At 47.3% G+C, this 23,792-nt stretch overlaps 1 protein-coding gene across 1 annotated transcript in view; it reads right to left on the bottom strand.

Annotated features, from left to right (window-relative positions):
• Positions 1-1,982: 1,982 nt before the first annotated feature.
• The window catches only part of LGR6 (leucine rich repeat containing G protein-coupled receptor 6), a 168,223-nt gene continuing 146,413 nt past the window's right edge, over positions 1,983-23,792 (bottom strand). The window contains exons 10-18 of the mRNA XM_044004569.1: positions 23,202-23,270; positions 20,816-20,887; positions 19,813-19,878; positions 17,817-17,888; positions 17,066-17,137; positions 13,842-13,967; positions 11,870-12,030; positions 6,378-6,458; positions 1,983-3,317 (exon numbers count right to left, since the gene is read on the bottom strand). Coding sequence (XP_043860504.1) covers positions 2,077-3,317; positions 6,378-6,458; positions 11,870-12,030; positions 13,842-13,967; positions 17,066-17,137; positions 17,817-17,888; positions 19,813-19,878; positions 20,816-20,887; positions 23,202-23,270 — 1,960 coding nt within the window. The 3' untranslated portion in view covers positions 1,983-2,076. The remainder of the gene's footprint in view (positions 3,318-6,377; positions 6,459-11,869; positions 12,031-13,841; positions 13,968-17,065; positions 17,138-17,816; positions 17,889-19,812; positions 19,879-20,815; positions 20,888-23,201; positions 23,271-23,792) is intronic.

Genomic DNA, 23,792 nt, shown 5'->3' with positions numbered 1-23,792 from the left:
ATCCTGATTTTACAAATGAACAAACTGAGGCCAGGAGAGGTTAGGCGATTTGCCCATGGTTATGCAGCTGGTCATTGTCAGAAATGGGATCTAGATCTAGGTTTTGCCCACCTCCATCCATGCCCCAGGCTCCTTCTGCTTTACCACATGGCTTCTCTCTGTGGATGATCCACACACAGGCTGGGAAATCCAGCCTGGAATCAAGGAGACTCCCTGACTGGTGCACACAGGGAGGAAATTTAAAAACAATCTTTGTCTAGTGACTTTCTTACTACAGACTGTGTTTACTGGGAGAGGGTGGTTGGCACTGTCATGGATCGACTCATGGAACACAGACAGGCATTAGAATCAAAGGGGACTAGTTAATCACTATCATTGGGAAATTCCATTCACCAGAGATGTCCCTGTATTCACAGGAGTAGTGCCAGTCCCAGCACCTAGGAGCATAGTCTCAGGGGTATGAGGTCCCCTCTGAGGTGGACAATATTGCAATTCTTGTCAAAACTGGATTCCAAAAGCTTAGCAAGCTTTCTCTCTCTCCCACACCTCCAGGATTTGCTGTCCTGATTGGAACACAGATTCAAAGTCACAGCGATTGTGGAAAAACTGCAGCGATGGCAATCAGAGACTGTGGGTGGGCAATTCTGCCACTTACTTCCTGTGTGGTCTTGGACAAATAACTTAACCTCTCTGGGCTGCAGTTTCTCCACCTGTAAATGAAGATGCTGTAACAGGTGATTCCTAAGGTCTCTTCTAGCTCTGGAGCCACGAGAAGGAAAAAATCATTACAGCAGAGCTAGGAGTCAGGACATCTGAATTTATTGTCCCACCTCTGATGCCCTAGAGCAGCATTTCCTTCCCCGGGGCTTGTGAACTTAAAGTTTATACAAACACATATATACATATGCATATATGTGTGTGATTATATATATGGGTGTACACACACACACACACACACACACACACACATATATATATATATATATAAATTTGGTAACTATTATATTCATTGATTTCCTATGCCTGTGCATTTCCTAAGCCTGTGCATTTTATGCATTTAAAAACATTATTCAGGGCGGGGGTGGGGGGCGGGGAGGATCTGAATCCAGATCTTCCTGACTCCAAGTCCAGTGCTCTGTCCCTTTCCTCTCCCTCTCTTCCATTCCCCACTCCCCTTCCTTTCCTTCTCCCCACCCCCACTTTCTTTCTCTCATTCTCTCTCTACTACTTTCTAGTTGTATGGCCTCAGACAAGTCACTTCACATCTCTAGGCCTCAGTTTCCTTATTGCCAAAAAAAGAGGAAGATGGATAGTTACTTGCGTGTTGTCTCTTTCATTAAGCTCTTTGAGGGCAGGGCCTATTTTTGCCTTTCCTTTTGCTTTTCTTTGTATCCCAGCACTTATCACAGTGCCTGACACATAATAGATGCTTAATAAAAGCTCATTGACTTTAAAAAGGTGAGGAGGTCGGACTAGCTCAGGGGTTCATAACCTGGTCCATGGATAGATATTAGGGGGTCTATTTACTTAGGTGGGAATATAATTGGCTTCCTTTGTAATCTGACACATTTTATTTTATGCAGTTAAAACCGTTCTTCCTGGCAGGGGTCCATTGGCTTCACCAGACTCTCTAGGGGGTCCATGACCCAGAAAAGATAAAAAGCTCTTGGCCTAGCTGATGGTATGGGCCCTTCCAGCTCCAGTCCTATGATGCTACAAGGTCACTGTATGCTGTGGGGTACCAGAATTCCTTCAGCCCCATCTCCCATCTCTTACCTTTTCATCCCTCATCTCCTCCCCAGCCTGTACTTTCCTCATTCCTTCCCATCAGACAAGTTGCTCCCTCTCTAGGATTCTACTCCACAACCTCAGGTGGGATAAGAGGAGAGCCAAGAGGTAATGGTGACCCTTGGCAGGGGGAAGATCTCTGAAGCCAAGGACTGGGACATCCTGGTATGGATCACACACTTTTCTTTTGTTTGTCTGTTTTATTTTTTTATTTAATAAGCAGCAGTTGTACATGGAGAGGTGGTGGGGAGAGGGATAAGGAGGGAGAAGAGGAAGAGGATGGGGCAGTTATAAGTGTGAAGCAAAGGCTGGGAGGGAAGGCCGGAAGCCCCCAGCTGGCGTGACCCCCTCTGCCCCCAGCAGTAGTTCTCCATCAGTGGGGTGGCCCTGAGGCCCTCCTGGACGGCCACTCTCGGGCCCTATGAAATGGTCGCCCTCTAACCTGGGGCCCCCTGGCTGCTGACAGGAGACAAGGGTCACTGAGGGGAAACCGTAGGCCTCCAGCCCTGGGGGGTGCCCCACGCCAGGGGCCTCCAGGACAAGATCCACATCAGAGAAGGTGACCAGGGCCTGGGTGGAATCGCAGGAGCTCTTCTCCAGCTCGTCGGCAGCTCCATAAGCCAGAGGACCAGGGACCCCTCTGTGGGGACGCAGGCGCCGGAGGTCCTCCCTGAAGTGGGGGTTGAAGAGCAGGTAGAGGAGGGGGTTGAGGCAGGCGGGCAGGGGCAGCACCACAAGCAAGACAGACTTGACTGCCTCGGGGGTGACCGGGAAGAGGCTGAGCATGGAGGCAAAGCTGAGGAAGGCCACGGGGCAGTAGAGGAGCCCATCAGCAAAGATGAGCCAGGTCACGTGTCGAACCATGGCGCAGTCCCACACGGCATCAAAATAGTCTCCCCTGGGCAGGTCACAGTACAGTTTGATGTAGGCACCCGTGATGACAAGGAAGCAGAGGGAGTTCATCATGACCAAGGCCACAGAAAAGCCCAGGGCTGCTGGACGTCCCTCAGGAGGGGTGTAGGGCAGGCAAAGCGGGGAGGCCCCGTATTCACCCACCGAGGCCAGGGGCAGTGCTGCCGCCAGCCCTGCCAGCACTAAGCAGCCCAGGGCGCCCGCTCGGACACTGCCCAGTGAGGGGGACTTCCCGTACACTCGGACGCAGGAGATGGAGATGCTACACTGGACAGCAGCCAGAGTGAGCAGCAGCACAGAGGCCTCGGATGCAAAAACGGCCAGGAAGCCCGTGGCCCGGCAGCCCAGGCCTGTCTCCCAGCGGGCCCCGTACTGGGCAAACTGGCCAAATGTCAGAGCGTCCACACAGGCCAGGAGGCCGCAGGAAATGCCCGTGAGGGTGTTGGCGCCAGCGATGGCTCCCACCACAAACTTGACGGGCGATAGTGGGGCAGGTCCACCTGCGGAGATGGTGAGAAGGACCAGTCCGTTGCACAGCACAGACAGCAGGACGATGGCCCACATAGCCAGGCGGATCCCCCAGCTCTCCAGCAGGTGTTCACACGGCTTGAAGGGGCCTGTGGAGAGAACCAAGCAGTTAACCTCCAGCCCTGAGCCCCAACAAGCATTTATTAAGCACTTACTCTATGCTTAAGGCTGCCATTTAGTATAAATAACTCCCAAGCATAATTCCCCTCTTCCCTCCCTCCCTCCCTCCTTCCTTCCTTCCTTCCTTCCTTCCTTCCTTCCTTCCTTCCTTCCTTCCTTCCTTCCTTCCTTCCTTCCTTCCTTCCTTTCCTTTTTTTTTGGGGGGGGGGCAGGGCAATGAGGGTTAAGTGACTTGCCCAGGCTCACACAGCTAGTAAGTGTCAAGTATCTGAGATCAGATTTGAACTCAGGTCCTCCTGAATCCAGGGCCAATGCTTTATCCACTGCACTACGTAGCTTCCCCCAACTCCCCTCCTTTTTTGGATGTGCAGGAGTGGGGGTGAACAACACTGAGGAAGAAGCTCTCAATAGGATAGAGAAACAGTCCATTCCCACAGGGAGTTACCAGTTTAAACTGGAAAAAATCTAGGTCCTTCCCTCCTAGTCTTTAGAGAGAAGAGAGAAATAAGTCTCTGCTCTCAAAGACACTTAAGAGCACAGACCTGGAGCTGCAGGTTACCTTAGAGATCATCTATCCCAACCTCAAAATGAGATCCTATCAGATTAAACTACTTGCTCTAGGACACAGAGTTATTCAGAGGCCGGGTTTGAACCCAGGTCCTCTCAATCCAAATACAGCCTTGTATTTCATTCTGTACAGCAAGATCAAATTAGACAATATTGGGGCGACTGGGTGGCGCAGTGGATTCGGGAGGACCTGAATTCAAATCCAGCCTCAGACATTTGACACTTACTAGCTGTGTGACCCTGGGCAAGTCACTTAACCCCCATTGCCCCGTGCAAAAAAAAAAAAAAAAGACAATATCTGTAAAGCACTTAGTCCAGAGCCTGGCACACAGTAGGTGCTATCTTCATCAATCATCATCATTTCCACAGTCTCTTTCTACTGGGCTACTAGGGCCTGCCTCTCTCTCTCTCTCTCTCTCTCTCTCTCTCTCTCTCTCTCTCTCTGCCTCTCTGCCTCTCTCTCTCTCTGCCTCTCTCTCTCTCTCTCTCTCTCTCTCTCTCTCTCTCTCTCTCTCTCTCTCTCTCTCTCTCTCTCTCTGTCCTTCAGACCTGGGGCAAGGGTCAAACCTCTAATTGCCACAGGAGCCACAAAGAGCATCTGCTTTCCCTTCCTCCATTGGCATACATGTACTCACCCTACAGCAGCACTAGGAGGCGCTGTGCTACCAAAACCTGGGCACCTTGGGCTCTAAAGGCATGAACAGATGCTTAAGCGGGCAGGTGAACTAGGAGGGATAGTAAGGAGATGGTTTAGGAAGCTCCTTGGTCCTGAAGTGGCCGGCAAGGGGAGGCAGACCACTGACTTTAAGGGGAGAGCAAACGCAGGCATGGGGATGGGGATGGGTAGAAGAGCATGAAGATGGTGGCGGTGGGTAACTGGTATTTTATTCCCAAGCATGGCAACCTTTTCTTTACATTGAGCATCTTAAATTAATTGCAGTGGGCAGAGGTCGAGAACAATGGGCTTTAATTGCAACAGGAATGATTTTGGTTAGATTTAAGGAGAGATGAAGATGTAGTACGGTTGGAAAACCCATTAGATTTGGAGATGAAAAACCTGGGTTTCATTACCAGAACTGCCCCGTCATTATTATTACCTGGGTGACCTTTCTGTGGACCTCAGTCTTCTCATGTGTAAAAGAATGGAGCTGTACTTGGGAGTTATTAAATGATTGCCCTTCTAGGTTTGAATCCTTTGACACTATGTGTTACCCAGAGATGTTCTCTGGAGAGTTTTAGGAAGGGAGCTGACTTTCCAGGATGGTTTGAATGGAATACAATGCAGATGGAGGGGAATGGTCTTCATGACATTTTTTTTTTTTGGTGAGGCAATTGGGGTTAAGTGACTTGCCCAGGGTCACACAGGTAGTAAGTGTTAAGTGTCTGAGGCCAGATTTGAACTCAGGTACTCCTGAATCCAGGGCTGGTGCTTTATCCACTGTGCCATCTAGCTGCCCTTCATGACATTTTTAATGACATTTTTAAAGTTTCTTAAAATTCCATGATTCTTTTATGGGTAAAAAATTGACAAAAATTCTTGCTTTACCCCACCTTCTGCAGGAGTCCTTCTTTCCTGGACCCTCAAACTGCCTTCAGATTACCTCTTCTTTGTGTGTGTGTGTGTGTGTGTATATATATATATTGTTTGCTTGTTACTCCCCCATTGGAATGTACAGTCCTTGAGGACAAGGGTTGTTTTGCCTTCCTTTGAAACTCTAGCACTTAGCACAGTGCCTGGCACATCGTAAATGCTCAATATATGTTTGACTGACCAAGAATATTGTATGATTCTGTAGTTGACATTCCATCCCTCCCCGATGGAGGGTCTTAATCTGAAAGCCTGAGTAATTATGACAAAAATCATTTGGCTTCCCCTCCTAGACCAACAAAATTAAGACTCCTCCCAAAGTATAATCTCTGCTCCCCTTGGGTGACTAACCAATGGTTTGTTAATTCAAAAGAATCACTATGAACTCTACCATCCTTCAAGGTAAGGGTTCAAGTCTCATCCTGATAAAAATGAACTATTTAACCCTTTGAGTGTTTTTCTGGGAGATGCTTAGGAGAGGTATAAAGAGGATAGATAGAATGATAGATAGATAGATAATGTTTGTACATATATTTATTTATATTTGGATAATAAAATATAGAGCCCGAGCGGAGCAAAACACATACCCAGGAAAGCAGGTCTAGACTAAAGTCAATCTTTCAATCAATAAGCATTTATTAAATGTTTATAATGCTGCCAGGCACTATGTTATTCCCTAGGGATAAAGAAAAGTGAAAATACAAAAATAGTCCCTGCCCTCAAACTGAGACTTTATATACTAATGGAGTTCACATGTTTTATTTATACACGTGTATATACAGACATATTTAGATGCTACATAATTACATATTAGAAACACACAATTTCTCCCCCCCCCTCCTCCCCCACTATCATAACAAGTTTCTTGTCTCACCTGGGCTAGGACTGCATTGGATGCTGGTGCGTGTCTTGGAGTCTTCCATCTCCAGCTGAAACTCATCTAAGTCAAGGTCATCTGGGATAGAAAAGGGGGGGGGTGCATTAGAGCCTTAGGCCTAGCATTAGCTGAACCTTTTCTCTTCTTCCCTTTCAAAGCCTATTGCTCCAAACCCTACTTGCCTCTATAAAGATCTCTCTGATTAGATGTGTGACCCTGGCCAAGTCACTTAACCCAGATTGCCTCCCCCAAACCCAAAACAGACAAACAAAAAAAGATTTCTCTGATTAATTCTACCCAACAGCCTCCAGTCACCTCCCCCTATTCATTTCTATCTTCAGGCATATAAACATCTCTCAATTAACCAAATTATTTACTTTGTGGATTCTTTCCAATAAGTGTTAAGCCCAGCCCAGTTTTGTTCATCCCTTAGTATTCTCACAAATCTTCAAGGATGAAACACAAACCTCTCAACCTGGTATTTAAAGCACTCCACCATCTGGCTCTCACCTACCAGTCTAGTCTTAGTTCATCTTACTTCCCTTGGGGTCCTCTCCATTCCAGTCAAAAAGGCCTAGTTGGGGGGCAGCTAGGTGGTGCAGTGGTTAAAGCACTGGCCCTGAATTCAGGAGGACCTGAGTTCAAATCCAGCCTCAGACATTTGACACTTACTAGCTGTGTGACCCTGGGCAAGTCACTTAACCCTAATTGCCTCACCAAAACCAAACCAAACCAAAACCAAAACCAAACCCCAAAGGCCTAGTTGCTATTCTGGAAACATAGTACTTCCCACTTTGATGCCTTTATACAGGTGGTCTCCAATGGCTGAGGTTCACTCCATCCTTACTGTTACCTCTTAGCTTCCCTCAGAGCCCAGCTCAGCTTCTGCTTCCTACCCAGGGTCTTTTCTTGACACAACATTCACCACCCCCAACCCCAGCTGCTGGTTCCTTCTGCCTTTTTAAATGACTTGGGGTCTCAAATGTGCGTTTATTGTTTATTTTGGGTCATGCTGTACACTGACAGAAGAAAGTAAACCCCCCCAAAGGCAGAGACCTTAATTTTATTTATTGTTTGTAATATTTTAATTTATTTTGTATATTCTATTTAATTTTATTTTTGTGTATGTTTTTGTATCCCCAGGGCCTCCCACGGTGCTTTGCAGATTTTCTGTTGTTGTCCAGATCTAGGATTTCATCAATGTGGGAAAGAAACATCCTCTACCAAACCAAATCAGTAGTTTACAGCCTCAGAGTTGCCCTAGGGACTTCGGGGTTAAGTGACTTCCAGTAATTGAAGTCTTTCAGAGGTAGGACTTGTACCCAGGACTTCTTGATACCAAGGTTAGGTCTCTATCCACTATTGCCTCTTCACCCACAGTGCCACTGCTGATCAAAAATCATGACGATGATGGTGGTGGTGGTGGTAGTGATGATGATAGAATTTGTGCAAGGTGTCCCAAAAGCCTACGTGCAGATTAAAGTTATTAAAGTGGGCAGCTAGGTGGCGCAGTGGATAAAGCCCCGGTCCTGGATTCAGGAGTACCTGAGTTTAAATCTGGTCTCAGACACTTGACACTTACTAGCTGTGTGACCCTGGGCAAGTCACTTAACCCCCATAGCCCAGCGAAAAACAAAAACATAAAACCCCAAAACAACAAAAAAAGTTATTAAAGCACCAAGGCTTTTGGGATACCCTGCATAGCACTTTAAAGTTTATAAAAGGCTTTATATAACATATTTGATTCTCGTGGCTACTCTATAAAGTAGGTATTATTATTCTCTCCATTTTACAGGTGGGAAAACTATGTTTCCGAGAGGTTCCGTGACTTTCCCAGGTTCATACAACTTGTAAGTGTCTGAGGCAAGATTTGAACTTGGGCTTCCTGACACCAAGTCTGACACTGCACTACTTAGCTGCCTCTGGTTGAGAGGAAATGAGTTGACTTCACTTCATCCAGGATTTGTCCTTATTCCTCTCAATGAAGTATCTGAGCAAGTCTATACTTTCCTTAGGGAGATGCTCACAAAATCCCAACAAAGGTTGAGCACTCTGTAACTCATCAACTTGTTCAGGGAAATAATATCGGAAGTCACTGTGCACAAGTGCCCTTGGGGGGAATAAAGTCTGCTTCTCATAATGGAAGTGATGGTTTCTGGACTCTGTGTTGGTCAGACCACATCTGGAGTATTTGGCTCCAAGTACCCCATTTTATAAGGAACTCTGACAAACTGGAGCATATATAAAGGAGAGTGATTACAATGACAAGGGGGTTCAAAACCACATCACATGAGGGATGGCTGAAGGAGCTGGAGGAAGAGAGGACTTAGGGGAGATAGGGTTCACTATCTCAAAATATTTGAAGGTCTGATGTGTGGAAGAGGGATGGGATTTTTTCTATGTTGTTTCAGAGGGCAAAACCAGGACCAGCAGTTGGTAGTTCTGGGGAGATAGACCTTAGCCTGATCTAAGGAAGTCTTTTCTAACAATTCAAACTGTCAGAAAATTTAAACCGCTAATTTGAAAAGTAGGACTTTTCCCATCACTGAAAGTGTTTCATGCATGGGCGGGATGGCCAGCCTTCAATTATTTATCTGGGCTGTTGTGCAGGGGACCTCTGTATTAGGTGGGAAGTTCGCCCCCACAGCCTTAGAATTTGTTTCCAGCTCCAAAGACTCAGCATGAATTTAGGGTTAGGGTTATAGTGAATAATATCATCAGCCAGTGTCGAATGTGAGGAAGGTAAGTTCACTGCAAAACAAAGTACATCATGTATTTGAGAACAGGGGATTTCAAACATCAATAGCTGCAATTGTGGGTTATCTGTGGCAGGGCCCCTAGCCTATCTGTGCAGAAAGCTGCAAGTGTTTGTCTTTGTCTCTCTAGTTGAGTCTTATGTCTTTCCTAGGTAAGTGGGTCCAGTCTTTCCCATTTGAAGCAGCACCACCCCCTTCTTCCCAAGGGGATGGAGCTGGCTGGGGTTAGGGAAGAATTTGCAGTTATTTCTATGCCCTGGTCTCCTCCTTCTGATACATCTATTAATAATCCACTAAGAGATAACCAAACTTCTCTCTTTGTGGGGAGTCTAGGGGATGCAAGCAAAGGATATGTTCTGAGTTCTTACCCACTCTCATTTTTCTCTCTTCTCCCTCCCTGTTTCATCCCCCTTCCCTCATCCCCCGCAATGGACTCAGCAATTTTTTGAAGCCAAAATGCATGAATGAAACACAAGTGAGTATAATGATCTCGTTCTGAAGCTGGGAAAGTCACAGCCCAGGTGTTAAGTAACCGTTCCTCCAACAGGAAGGAAATCTAACCTGGCTTGGGGACAGCTCTCGGCTCTTCTTCCACAGGCTTATTAGCTCTCCCAGGAAGCTCCCGGCTTCTACCCCAGCTCCTGTTACAGGCAGCAAGGAGCCGGGAAGCCTGGACCCCTGTTGTTCTACTCCAGAGCTTAGAACTGGTGGAAAGTTTCCCTTAGGGAAGGAAAGTTTCCACTCCTCCTTCCAGCCCCCCGAGGGAGTGGATACCAGACATCCGGAAAATCCTCCCGTGGACAGCCGTCTGCTGGGACCAGAGCCAGAGAGGCTGGGCCCCTGCCTGACAAGGGGCCTGCCCCCCTCCCTCCAACACTGCCCAGGGAGGAACTCTGAACTAACAGCAAAGGACATTTTAAAATGCCTTTCATACACTCTCCTCTCCTCTCCTCTCCTTTTCTTTTCTTTTTTTTTTGTGCAGGGCAATGAGGGTTTAGTGACTTGCCCAGGATCACACACCTAGTGTCAAGTGTCTGTGCCAGATTTGAACTCAGGTCCTCCTGAATCCAGGGCCAGTGCTTTATCCACTGCACCACCTAGTTGCCCCTCTCCTCTGCTTTCTTCTCTCTTCTGCTCTGCTTTCTTCTCTCTTCTGCTCTGTGCTCTCTTCTCCTTTCCTCTCCTCTGCTCTGCTCTGCTTTCCTCTCCACTGCTCTCTTCTCTGCTCTCTCTCTCCTCTGCTCTCTGCTCTGCTCTGCTTTCCTCTCCACTGCTCTCTTCTCCTCTGATCTCTTTCTCCTCTTCTCTGCTCTCTCCTCCTCCTCCTCTCTCTCTCTCTCTCTCTCTCTCTCTCTCTCTCTCTCTCTCTCTCTCAACAATCTTCATAATCATACGACATGCACCAATACATCCTCTTCCATTAAAAGGCATTTGTTTCTCTTAACTCATCTTATCTCCACATTTGTTCTGTACTGAGCTTGATTTCTGTTTGTTTTTCTATCACAAAGATAGGGGAGAAAGATCCCAAAACAAAACAAAACAAAAGTGAAGAGAGAAAGTTCCATTTCCCCTCCCTCCTGAAGCTCCCTGCTTTGCAGCATCACTTACCTCCCAAGGGGGAACACTTTCTCAAGTCATTGAACAACTGGCTGAAAATGCCTGACTTTGATCTCTGAGACCAATCAATGAAAAGGTTCTGAACCATTCTCTTCTCCTGAGTTAGCTGGCCCCACCCAACTTTTCCTTTCATCCCATCTACTCCAAAGGCAGAGTTCTAACTTGCCCCAAAAGGCTCTCACTGTGATCACCATCCATGGCATTATCGTCATTATCTCTGGTAAGAATAGTCGCCATGCAGTAAAGACAACTCCAGACGATGCTCGATAAGGAATAGGAGGGAGGGGCACTGCATCATTCCAGACAGCAAACAATTGGATTTTTTTTTCTCTTTGGCTCTGCATTATATTGTATGGGATTGGGGCTTGTTGTGTGGGGGGTGGGAGGGGGAAACAGACGTAACATAATTCTGCTTGGATCAGGCTGAGACTATAATGAGTCTGTCTTCCTTAAGTATGCAGACTAACAGTGGTGGGAATAAGAGAGGGATAGTGATATAGTGGGAAGGGCTCTAGGTTTGGAATCATGAGATTTCAGTACATATACTGGTTCTGCTATTAACTACCTGTGTGCCCTTCCCTTGCCCTCTCTGGGCCCATTTCCCCATCTGTAAGATGAGAGGGCTTTTTTTTTTTTTGCGGGGGGAGGGGAATGAGAGGGCTTCTTAACTGTTTTAATGTCATGGAACCCTTGGGCACTCTGGAAAACCTATAGAACTCTTTTCAGAATAATGTTTTAAATGCATAAAATACAGAATATGACAAAGGAAATCAATTCTACTGAAATACAGTTATCAAAATATTAGAGATTCTGGGTTAAGACTCCCTAAAGCAGATGGTTTTTAAAGGTCTCTTCTAGCTCTGGATCCTATAAGACCCCTTTTGAGTTTCTAACTAACAGAGACCATTGTGTAGCTCTTCTCCTTTGGGGTGAGGAAGGGGAGGGGGCACTGCTATTCTTCCCCCAACTGGACAAAGTCCAGGGATTCCTCCCCAGATTTTAGAACAGTACTCCCCCAAAAGCCCTCTCCTGTCAGGAGCTGCCCTCCCCTCCTTCAGTTTGTCCCCTGATTCATTCTCCCCACAAATCCCATCTCCAGCTCCCCAGCTCACTCACAGTGACTCTCTGCATGACTGCCAAGGAGACCAGAGGGCCTCTTCATGGCCTCCTCCTCATCCGTGTGACCATCCTCAGCCTCCCACTGACCAGAAGCCTTGAAGTAGCCGGCGCAGGTGCGATAAGCACAGCACTGATAGGCGTAGGGCACCTCCAGGACCCTGAGGAGGAAATGGTGGGGACCTTGGAAACACTTGGACAAGTGTGGGTCAAATGCCTTCTAGCCCAGGGACCCACCACCCATCACCCATGACCCTCCTTCCCCCCTCATATCTTATGCTATTCAGAGCACTTTGCTCATGGTATGTGTTTAATAATTAGCTATTGAACATCACGAGGATCGATTTGAAACTAGGCTCATAGGCATTGTGGGGTATTGGGTTTCCAATATAGTACAAAGAGTTTTGGATTTGGAATCAAAGGAGCTGAGTTCAAATTCCAGCCCTGCCACTCACTATCCATGTGACTTTGGGCAAATTACTTCCCCTCTGTGAATCTCAGATTTCTCATCTGTATAATAAAGGGTTGGACCATGTGACCTCTGAGATCCATTCCAACTCTAAATCAAAGACCCTAGGATTAGGAAAGCTCAAAGGTCCTTCTGCCCCTCAGAAGTGAGGCAGGGAACTAGCATTGACTCATTATTTTCTATGGAAGCAGGCCTGAGAGGGAAGAAGCAATTTATCGATGGTCACATAGCACCTCAAGGAAGAAGAGGTGTCAGGAGCTCGCACCACCCTACCTACCCCCCAGTCTAAAACTTCATCATGGTATTTGGGTAGGGTAGAGATGGAGGGAGATGGAATTCCCTCAGCTCCCGGGAACTTTCCCTCTCCAACCCTGCCCTCCCAGGCACCCCAGAACTGGACTCTGCACCCTCTGCAGGCAGCATTGTTTGGCTTCACTGTTTAATGAGTACCCTGCAGGTACCTCATTAATCTGTAGCAGGCAAGACCTGGGCCACACAGACTGCACTGCCCTAAATGGAGGAAGTCTGGATGTCATTAGCACAGAGGGACTGGCTTTCAGCATGTTTTCCACTCATCCATTGCCCGGGTTCTCACCCTGATTCCTGGGACTCAGCTATGGCCAGGATGAGGATGGAAAGCTTGAGTGGCATTCCCAATTAGGGCAGCTCTAGGTCCCCCCAACACAGAAGAGCGCCATCATCCCTGAGCCAGTAATCAATGGGAAGGCCAGAATGATAAGGAGACAGGAAGGAGACAAGGAGGGGGAAAGAAACTTATGTCTGTAACAGGCCTTCAGTGGGTCTTATGGAGAAGCGACCAAGTCTAATGAGCCTTTAACTACTCCATTCCCCTAGTCCCACCCCATGCAGGCTTAACCAAGACCCAAGATGTGTCCAAGATCACTTAATCACTTAACTTAATCATATAACCCTTCTAAGTTCCAGTTTCTTTGCTTAAGAAATAATGGAATAATGCTAGGATAGAGCACCGGCCCTGGATTCAGGAGGACCTGAGTTCAAATTCAGCCTCAGACACTTGACACTTACTAGCTGTGTGACCCTGGGCAAGTCACTTAACCCCAATTGCCTCAGTAAAAAAAAAAAGAAAGAAAAGAAATGATGCTAACAGCATTTATACGACATACCTCATAGGGTTGAGGTATGAACAACATGTACATCTTATTAATATCAATAACCAAAGGCATATTTTAGGCCCTTGTTGTTCCTTCTCCACACCAAATTTCCATACCCCAGAAAAGGATGGGATAATAAAAGAAATCTAGACAGGAAAAAACCCCTCTGCTGTGGGTCCATTCTATTTAGTTCCAATTGTGTGACCTTGACCAAACCATTTCCCCCTTCTGGACCTCGGTTTCCTTGCTTGTAAAATTAATTAGTTGATGCCTAAGAATCTTTTCAACTCTGATGTTCTCTGACACATAGCGGGCATTCTGGCGCTCCTTGGTGGAAATCCCAGCCTGATTGGGAATCAGGGCCTCTCACCTCAGCTTGGGGAAGCTGTCCTTGGCAAAGGCTTCAGAGAGAGATGGGTTGCCTCTGAGCTTGAGATGTACCAGCCCACTGAGTCCAGCCAGTGGGAGTGTGGTCAGCTGATTGTTCGTCAAGTCCCTATCACCGGCAGAAGGAAAGACAATGGTATGACTAGAGCTCCTTCTGATGTAAGATGCAGATGGCTGTTAAATAGGCTTGGGGAGGAGGACTGGGCCAGGGGTGGGGTTAATGTGGTTCCCTCCCTAGGTTAAATGCTGGGGAGAGGGCTTTGAAAATGTGAGTAAAATCTGAGCCCTCTGATGTCCTCATTGAAAGCAATCTAAAGTGCCCCCCTGACTCCACAAAAGCTCGGTAGGGATTGAGGATAAGAGGCAGCTAAGAATTGGCCAGGGGCAGCTAGGTGGTGCAATGGATAGAGCACCGGCCCTAGAGTCAGGAAGTCAGGAGTACCTGAGTTCAAATCCTGCCTCAGACACTTTAACACTTACTAGCCGTGTGACCCTGGGCAAGTCACTTAACCCCAATTGCCTCACTTTAAAAAAAAAAAAAGAATTGGGGGTAGCTGGGTGGCACAGTGGATAGAGCACCGGCCCTGGAGTCAGGAGGACCTGGGTTCAAATACGACCTCAGACACTTGACACTTACTAGCTGTGTGACCCTGGGCAAGTCACAACCCCAATTGCCTCACCAAAAAAAAAAAAAGAAAAGAATTGGCCAGAGAAGGCCAAAGGACTTGGGGGATACATTCAGGAAGTCAGGCCTTTCCAAAGTTTCAGAAGCCTGGGACATGTGGCTTTTTAGCAAACTGGTTCATATCCTTAGATGATAAAAGTCCCCCACGTGGAGTTCCCCATCCTCAGGGTCCAGACTCCCCTTGGAGGCCTTCCCAGGAGAGCCCAGGCTAATTGGAAACGCTCCTGGTGAATGTCTTATTTTTCCATCCCATCCTCCTGGCTCCCCTCTTGCTCTCCAGTCAGAACAAGAGGTCACTGTCTGTGGTCTCCTCGTGGGCCCTGATCTGGAGTCAATGGTCTGGGAATCCTTGTGTGATGCAGTCACTTTCAGAGGCGAACAGAGTTGGGAGCCAGGAACACCCATGTTATTCTACCGGAGAAACACAGGGGGCCAATGCTCCAAAGCAAACACCACAACCACAGACTGTGTCTGAGAGGCCGGCTGGAACTTCGGGAAGAGTCCCAGACTCAAGAGCCTGGTGGCCTGGGCTTTGGTCCTGCCTCTGCCACTGACTGGTGGTATGTGTGTCCTTGGACACGTTACATCTCTAAAGCTTGGCTCCTCACCTGCAGCAAGAAAACATGTAATACCTACTGTGGCCACCTCACAGTGGGGAGGGAAGATGCATAGGGTGATGCTTGTGAAAGCACTTTGAAAAGCAGAAAACATCTTAAAACTAAGAGATTGCGGGGGCAGCTAGATGGCGCAGTGGATAAAGTACCGGCACTGGATTCAGGAGTACCTGAGTTCAAATCCAGCCTCAGACACTTGACACTTACTAGCTGTGTGACCGTGGGCAAGTCACTTAACCCCCATTGCCCCCCCCAAACAAAACAAAACAAAACAAAACAAAAAATTAAGAGATTGCTATTGTTCTTGGTCCAGAAAGTCACTTCACCTCAACCGGTGTATTTTGGATCAGGGGTATTTGTAGGTAATCTCTAAGGTCCCTCTCATGTATAGTGGATTATCTAAGGAGGCAGGATGGTAGAGTGGAAAAGTCAGCCCCAGCCTCAGGAAGTACTGTCCCTGAACCACAATGGCTGGATGACTTTGGTTAGTCAGTCAATAAACATTTATTAAGGGCCTACTATGTGGCCTGGGGAATTCTGTAAGTTTGCTGATCTGCAGTATGGAGGGAATTTCCACACTGAGCTACCTACATAGGTGAAGTCCTGAGCCTATATGAGAGAGTGAGAAATAGACAAAGAAAAAGAGAGGCATGGAGGAAAAAAGAGAGGGAGGTAAAGAGGAAAGAGAGAGAAACAGGGAGAGGGAAAGAAAAGAAGAGAGAGAGGGAGGGGAGAAAGGGAAAAGTGAGGGAGGAGAGAAAGAGAGAAGAAAGAAAGGGAGGAGTGAGGGGGAGAGAGAGAGGGAGGGAGAAAGGGAAAAGTGAGGGAGGAGAGAAAGAGAGAGGAAAGAAAGGGAGGAGTGAGGGGGGAGAGAGAAACAGAGAGACAGAGAGAAGCAATATGGTATAATAGGTAGAGTGCTGGGTTTGGCAAGAGGAAGGTCTTGGTTCAAAGACCTTGGTTCAAAGTCCCCACCTGGGACCCTAATGAGCTGCATGACCCTAAGTCAGTTATTTAACCTCTCTGGGCCTTACTTTCTTGATCTAGAAAGTAGGAAGGTTGAATTCATCTTTGATTTCTAAGCTCCTTTCTTGCTCTGAACCAATGATCCTGTGATCTTTAGAATGTACATTCCTTATTATTCGATTTCTTATCTTTGTCTCCCCATTATCTAGCACAGTGCTTGGTGCACGTAGTACACTTAATAAATGTTTGTTGATGGGTTGATTGATCCTTCTTCTTTAGAACTTAAAGCAGGGGGCAGCTAGATGGCGCAGTGGTTAAAGCACCGGCCCTGGATTCAGGAGTACCTGAGTTCAAATCCGGCCTCAGACACTTAACACTTAATAGCTGTGTGACCCTGGGCAAGTCACTTAACCCCCATTGCCCCGCAAAAAAAAAAAAAAAAAAAAAAAAAAAAAAAAAAAAGAACTTAAAGCAGAATGGTGGCCTCCAGTTGTCTCCCAAGATGACATGCCCTAAACTACTTTCCCAGGTAGTGGGCCTCTACACTACCTTTGGGATGCCTTGGCTGACCTGCCACATAGGTAAAAATGTTTCTGTCTCTATGAAGAAATCCTACCAGGGAATCCTAAATGCATTGAGGGAAGTCAAAGAAGGAGTTAGTGAGAGAGGGTAGATGTGCACAGTGAGGGTTGGTACTGTGCAAATGTTGAAAAACGTTCACAGATGATGTTCCTAGCTTCACAGGAGGTCATTCCACTATTTATCTTGCCCCACTGCCTGTCAGAGGCAAGGAGCCCACCACTCAGTGATACATGATCAAATATTTCCAAGTACTCCCTCCCTGGGGCATGTATTCCCCCTATTCTGCAGGCCTGGTTGACTGGCTTTACGTCCTAACTCCTACCTCAGGTGACCAGAGAAAGGGGAAGGCTGGATACTCACAACTTGACCAGAGAGTGGAGAGTTACAAAAGCTTCAGGGTGGATGAATCGGATCACATTCCAGCTCAGGTCCCTACGGCATCCAAAGGGAATAGTGGATGTGAAGTTAGGAAAGGGATCAATGCTGCTACACTGCTGACTTAGTTTCCCCATCCAATATCTTCGTAAGATCAACTGCAACCTACTCAAGGAAGAAGGTACTACGTGGCCCCAGATTCATATATGGTTTCCCAAGGAACAGAAGAGGTAATAGTGAGGCCCCAAATCCCACAGACTCTTGGGTCCCAGTCTGAGAAATGGTTTAAGGAATCTTCTATATGGCTGGCACAGGCCAGCGTTTCAGCAGCATGTTAGTGGGAGGATGTGTTGGGTAGTCTCCAAAAGTAAGAGAAAGTATGTGTGTGTGTAGGACATGCTTATATATAGGTATTGATATGTACCTATGTGTCTATGGGAATATATTGCTTATATATAGATTTTATCCAGCTATACATGTCCCTATATGTGTATTAAATACCTGTATATCCATAAGTGTATGTGTCTGTATAGGAATGAGTACAAGTATATGCATACATATGTGTGCATGTGTGTGTGTGTGTATATATATATATATACCTGTATACAGAGATGTCTATACTTTGCATATTTATATACATGGGTTGTGTACATGCCTATACTATGCCTATGTATGCTGGGGACTGGGGTAGTCATCCTAGGCCATAACAGGACATAAGGAACTATCTGGTACTCACAGGGCTCGGAGAGCACTCAGCTGGCTGAAGGTGTCAGCCCCGATTTCCCACATCTGATTGTGCTGGAGGCCACTAGGGCAGCAAGAGAAAACAGAGTGAGAAAAGAAAGGAGACAATGGGGAGGCTCTGGCCCCGCTCCCCACTCTAAGAGGAAGGAGGAAGCTCCCCATTTTCTCCTGGCGTAGGAAGAAAGGGCCCAGCCCGAGGAAGTCACCAGGATTAAGTGGAGCAGATGGGTATCCGGTTGCCTTGGGTAAGTGGGTGAAGAAACAAAACCACAAAGTCACCAGTGTGGCCCGGAGGAGTCGGCTTTCAGAGCTCCCACTGGGTCTGGATCCTAGCCCCATCCCGTCTTTGTCACCAGACCCTCCCGCTCCCTGGACACAGCATCCTCCCTAGATCCCTGAATCAATCAGGCCACCCCTACCCAGGATTTGACTGAAGTGTGGGGGGGTTCCCTGGATTGATGGATCCATTAAAATGCCCCCTGGATCAGTAGTGATCTTTCCCAGCTTCAAGGAGTTGCTGTCCTTCCTCAGGTCCTTGGTTCAGTAGTGTGGTCAGTCTCCTAGAACAGTTGGGTCCTACAGGCCCAGACACAAATTGGGCACCCCTTCACAGTCCTTGGGCTCTAGGAAAATTGTCTCCAAAGTGTGTGCCAGGATACCCTGGGGGGCTGTGGCATGGCCCCTCTTTAGAGAACCCATTGTGAGGCTGGTCTCCAATATGACTACACCTATTCTTCACCCATGATAGCCCAACACTCTTCCACTTTACCCCTTTCTATTTCCGTACAATCTACCAACCTTCCTTCTTCTGGTCTAGGCTTTAGTCCTTTAACCACAATGTGGACGGTCACAATAGCTGTATAGTTGCCATTGGAAAAATGCCCTTGTTGCCACCCCCAAATCTCACCTTTTTTCCCTCACTTATAAAGGTGAATGTTCAAAAAGTTTGGAAACCACTGTTCTAAAGGGACAATGACTGGCATGGGGGTGGTGGGGTGGTGGGGGAGCATTCTGGTCGTGGGTTAGAGAACAGAGCTGTTTCTGGGTTTTCTCCTTTCCTCTATTGGATCTGCCCCATTCCTCCCTGAAACCCCAGAGTCCTGAATGGTCCGATGGATGTGATATGGAGAGAGCCTCAGGAATGTTAGGGAATCTCCTTTCCTAGGGATTTTTAAGAACAGGATATTCTCTCTCTTTCACAACCCATCCCTCTCTCAACCACACTCTGCTGCTGATAGCCATATTGGACAGGGATGGCTCAGGCCTGAGTGGAAGCTGAAATGGTAGGAACAGTCTAGCCCAGAAGGCCTATCAGCCCCCAGGCCAACTTTATTAAGCCTACAGAGCCCAAAGAGTAATTCTTTCTTTTAAAAAAGTGACATTTCCCAATGAAATTCCAGTCTATTTCCTAGATTTGGCCTGGCCCTGCTATAATTCAACCTTACAGAGACATGTAAACACCCTCTCTTCAGCTTCTCCCCCTTTTCCCCACAGCATTCCCCCATTTTCCCACCTACCCCTGTAGGGGTGAGAATGATCCAATGTTCAGCTTCCAACCAAGCTCTTCATGAAAGCTTTCCCACCCATTCTTCAGCTGACACAATAGCTCTTCCCTCTCACCTCACTCCTTTTTATTGCATTTATATATTTCTTTTGATTCCATGTGTGTATCTGTCTTGTCTCCTTCTCCCTTCGCTGCCACTGAGGCATCACTGAGGACAGCAACCATGCCTGCTTCTTTCTCTGACCCCCAAGTGTCCCCTTCAGGGCTCTGGACCCTGTGCTCTCCAAAATGCCCATGACAGAGGTGACAACAACACCTCCCACTTTTGTAGGGCTTGAACAATTCTGAGATCCCTGGGAAAAGGTGGTATAAATCTCCCCTTTGCCAAAAGTCAATACTAGATTTTGCCCCTTTCTGCCCCATTCCTCCAGACAGGCTCTGGGAAGCCAGCTGGGATTCCCAAGCCTCCTTCCTTCTGACTCACATTTCTTCCAGTTTCTGACACCTGCGTAGGCTGGGCAGCTCCTCAATTTGATTATGAGAGAGTTCACTGCAGGGAGGAAGGAAAAAGCCAAGACAGGAGGTGAAGCAGCAGGCTGTGTGTAGGGGGAACAGTATTGTAGGGATGGGAAATGCTGATCTGGGGGAAGGGCAGTGGAGGGGTGCTGTCTGCCCTACTCAGCAGCTGTGGGGAAGTCAGGAGGTCCCGGGGACAGATCCACTGCTCACACACTTGACACTTGGACAGTCATTTCCTCCTTCACTTCCAGGAAACTGATGTGACTTACTACTCTCTCCCACCCCTCTTACCTCTTCTAAACCTTGATACCTATAGCCTAGCCAGGAGAGTTCAGCATGGCATTTCTCCTGTGAGAGCTGGCCTAGCTTCATTGACTAGGGGCTGGGAAACACTGGATAAGGGGAGGGGAAACACTGGATAAGGGGAGGGGAAAGGGACTCCAGAAAAGACCTGTGAGGGGAGCAGAGGATGGAGAGGTACTGAGAAATGGAGGGGAAGAAACTAGGGGAAATAGTGGACTGAGGCAGGGAGGATAGCTGGGAGGGGTGGGGTGAGGAGGTAAATGAGCAGAATTAGCATTATGCCAACTGATGCAGATTTATGCACATAATCATCTTTCCAATTAAGAGTTCTGGAGCCATCTGCTCAGACATTTTTGGTAATAGGGAACTGAACTGAATGCCCTCAGAGCCAAAACCAGAGATAAGGAGAAAGCAAAACCCACTTTGGCTTCACAGATAGCAGGGCTACCCAAGTGCCCTGGGGTCTCATGGGAGATTATTTCCCTTGTATAAAGCCAGCTAAGAAAAAAGGCCCCTCTTTGGCGGGCTCTCAGCAGGGTCTGGATCTGTCTCTCTGTCAGGGGCACCATCTGACCTGGTGGGATAGGAGTAAGATGGGCATTTCTAAGGCCATGGGGAAAAGGGGACTATGAGGTCAAGACTGGGGAGGCCAAGGAGCTACTCACAGGACTCGGAGTCTGGGGAGCTGTTGGCACATCCCCAAGGGAAGCAGCCGGATGCCTGCCCTTGTCAAGGTCCTGGAGGGAGAAGACAAATAGTGTTGGCACCTAGCCTAGAGCCCATGACCCCCCTTTCCCTCCAACTTCACCCTACAGCTTCCCCTCTCTGGATCTCTGGGTCTGATGCTGATGTGGGAGGACAGAGCCAACAGTAGAACCAGGCAACAGGCAGCAAGAGGGAGAAAAAAGTCTAGGGGTCTGGTTGGGGGAGAAGAAAATATAGACATATTTGTTTGGGTAATGGGTGAGAATGATCCGAAGTTTAGCTTCCAACCAAGTTCTTCAAGAAAGTTTTCCCACCCATTCCTTAGCGACAGAATAGCTTTTTCCTGCCTCTTATCTCATTCTCTTTTATTACAATAAAAGAAAGGTATACATTTCTGTTGATTCCATGTGTAGATTTGCCTTGTCCCTCTCACTCACTCCACCCACTGCCACTGAGCTATTAGGTCACTTGGGACAGGGACCATGCGGGACAGGAGCAGGCTGGGGGTGGGCAGTGGGGGCAGGAAGCCAGGGACCAGAGGACATTGAGGAAGGGGCATGTAAGACTTTGGTCTTGTTGAATGGTCCCTGAATACCCAGAAACCTCAGAGAACATTCTATTCTATCTCAGAGCTCAGTCTTCCCCAAGAACAGAAGACAAATACACATCATTGTCAGAGCTTTATTTCTCCCTGGGAAGACAAGAGCATTACTGTGGAAGCCTCACCGAAAGCCTTCTCAGCCTGGAGCATCTCTCCACCCCTGCAGCCCCTCCCCCCATTGGGGTGGTGCTCTCAGAACCATCATTTTGAGGAAGGGCCCAGGCCCATCATCTTTCATTTCTTCCTTTCTCGCTGTCCAGGCTTCACCAAAATGTCCCCTCCTCACCCTTTTCAATTCTCTTTTGTTGTTTTAATCTCCCATTAGAAAGTAAGTTTTTTGAGGGCAAGGATTGGGGGGGGGGGAGGTGGAGGTTTGCCTGTATTTGTGTCCACAGTGCTTAGTACAGTACCTAGCACATAGTAGGCACTTAATAAATGCTTGTTGGTCTGACTTAGCTTGACAAGGGGTGGAGGGATATATGGCAGTCAGAATGTGGATCATTCAGAGGCAGGAAGAGGAGAAGGTTGGGCTAAAGGATGGGCGTTGGTATAAGGGATGTTGTATGTCCCAGCAGAGAACCGATACCAGGTTCCCATTTGGGAAGCTTTCAAGTAGCTCTGGAGTAGAGTGGAAGAAGCCTTCCTTCTGTTAATTATTCCCAATTTGTCCTATAGATAGCTCCCTTTGTATACATTTGTTTCCATGTTGTTGTCCCCTTTAGATTGTATGCTCCTTGAGACTGTCTTTTGTCTCTTTCTACATCCCCAGTGCTTAGCACAGTGCCTGGTACATAGTAGGTGCTTAATTAATGTTTATTGATTAATTAAGAGAAGAGGCAGGATAGTCTTGCAGAAAGAGCTTTAAAATGGCCAGTCTAAGCCCTATCATGCACAAATTGGATGACTTTGGACAATTCCCCAACATTTCTGGGTCTTACTTTCCCCACCTGTATTATATTCCTAACTTTAAAAGGCCATTGCAAGAAAAATTGAATCAGTAGATCCATCCATAAACATTTATTAAATACCTAATATGCCAGCCATTGTGCTAATCTCTGGTAGAAGCAAAAGCCCTACAGAAACATAAAAGCAGCCATCTGGCTAACCATCTGTCTCCTCTGGCACCACAGCTTCCTCAAGGCTTTTGAGCAAAGCAAGTTGAAGGACTAAACTAGAAAAATTCATCAAATGTAGTTAAGCCAAAGAACAGGATGGAAGCCCCAGTCCCACGTCCTGCTTTCTTGTAATCATCAATGGCAAGCTTCCAGAGAAACCTCGAGTGGGGAAAGGTGTAAGTGCTAGCTCATGGAGCCAAGCCTCGCCAAAAAGAGGTCCCTCCTCCATTCAGCTGGCTCCAGGCCCATCTGGATGACCAGAGCCAGGGCTGGAAGAAAGGGGAGTCTAGGCCAGGGAGGAACCAGGTACAGGTGAACTGACAAGAAGTGACTCCATCATAGAATCCTAGATTTAGAGCTAGAAGATACCTGAGCAATTCATTAATCCAGATCCCTCATTTTATATATGTAACACATTCAGAAAGGGGAAGTCATTCCCCCAAGAATACACAGCTAATATGCCGCAAAGCTGGGTTTTGAACCTGTGTAACATGCTTTCCTCTGTACCCTGATGCCTCAAGAGAGAGGAAATCTCCTTTGAGCAGACCTAAGGTGCTGATGGAGGGGAGACAGGCTTGGGGAACATAAAGGTCCTCAGAGAGTGTCTGTGGGGGGAATGTTGCTACTCACAGGATCTCCAAGCTGGTGGTGCCTTTCAGATCAGGGAACTCTCTGATATCAGTTGCACCATTCAGTGACCTAGGAATAAAGAGCAGAAATCTCTAAGGAGATGGTTTTGGTGGGTTGGCAGGTAGGGGTCAAAGTGGATTCTCTGCTAAAGAAAGGATTGAGAATCCTCCTTGCCAATCTCTCAAACCTTGGCTTTCTTCCTCCAGGGACCCCATCTTCTCATGGAACCTCCCTTCAATCTCTCCCATGCCAACCATAGGCAGTAGGGTTGGACAGAGAAACTCAGCTTCAAGAAAAGTCAGATACAGCTGAATAAAGTATATCCAGCTGGGGTCAGCCCACTCTACCCAGGATAAGGAAAAGAGGAACAAATAGGAATAGAACAAATGCTGGGGGAATTCCGGTGCATTTTGGCCATAGAAACAAAAAGATAAACAAGCAACATAAAAATTGGAATTCATTTTTTTAAAAAGTCAATAGCTCAGGTGTTTCTGATCAAAAGGTTATAATGTTGGCACCAAGAACAATGGGCTTATATGGGTAGTCATTGGATACCTGGTACAAAATGGGGGTCCTAGGAACACTGAGTAC

The sequence above is a fragment of the Dromiciops gliroides genome, chromosome 4 (assembly GCF_019393635.1).
Source record: "Dromiciops gliroides isolate mDroGli1 chromosome 4, mDroGli1.pri, whole genome shotgun sequence".
Classification (NCBI taxonomy): Eukaryota; Metazoa; Chordata; class Mammalia; order Microbiotheria; family Microbiotheriidae; genus Dromiciops; species Dromiciops gliroides.
The sequence above is the reverse complement of the archived record's forward strand: the minus strand, read 5'-3'. Positions and strand labels throughout refer to the sequence as shown.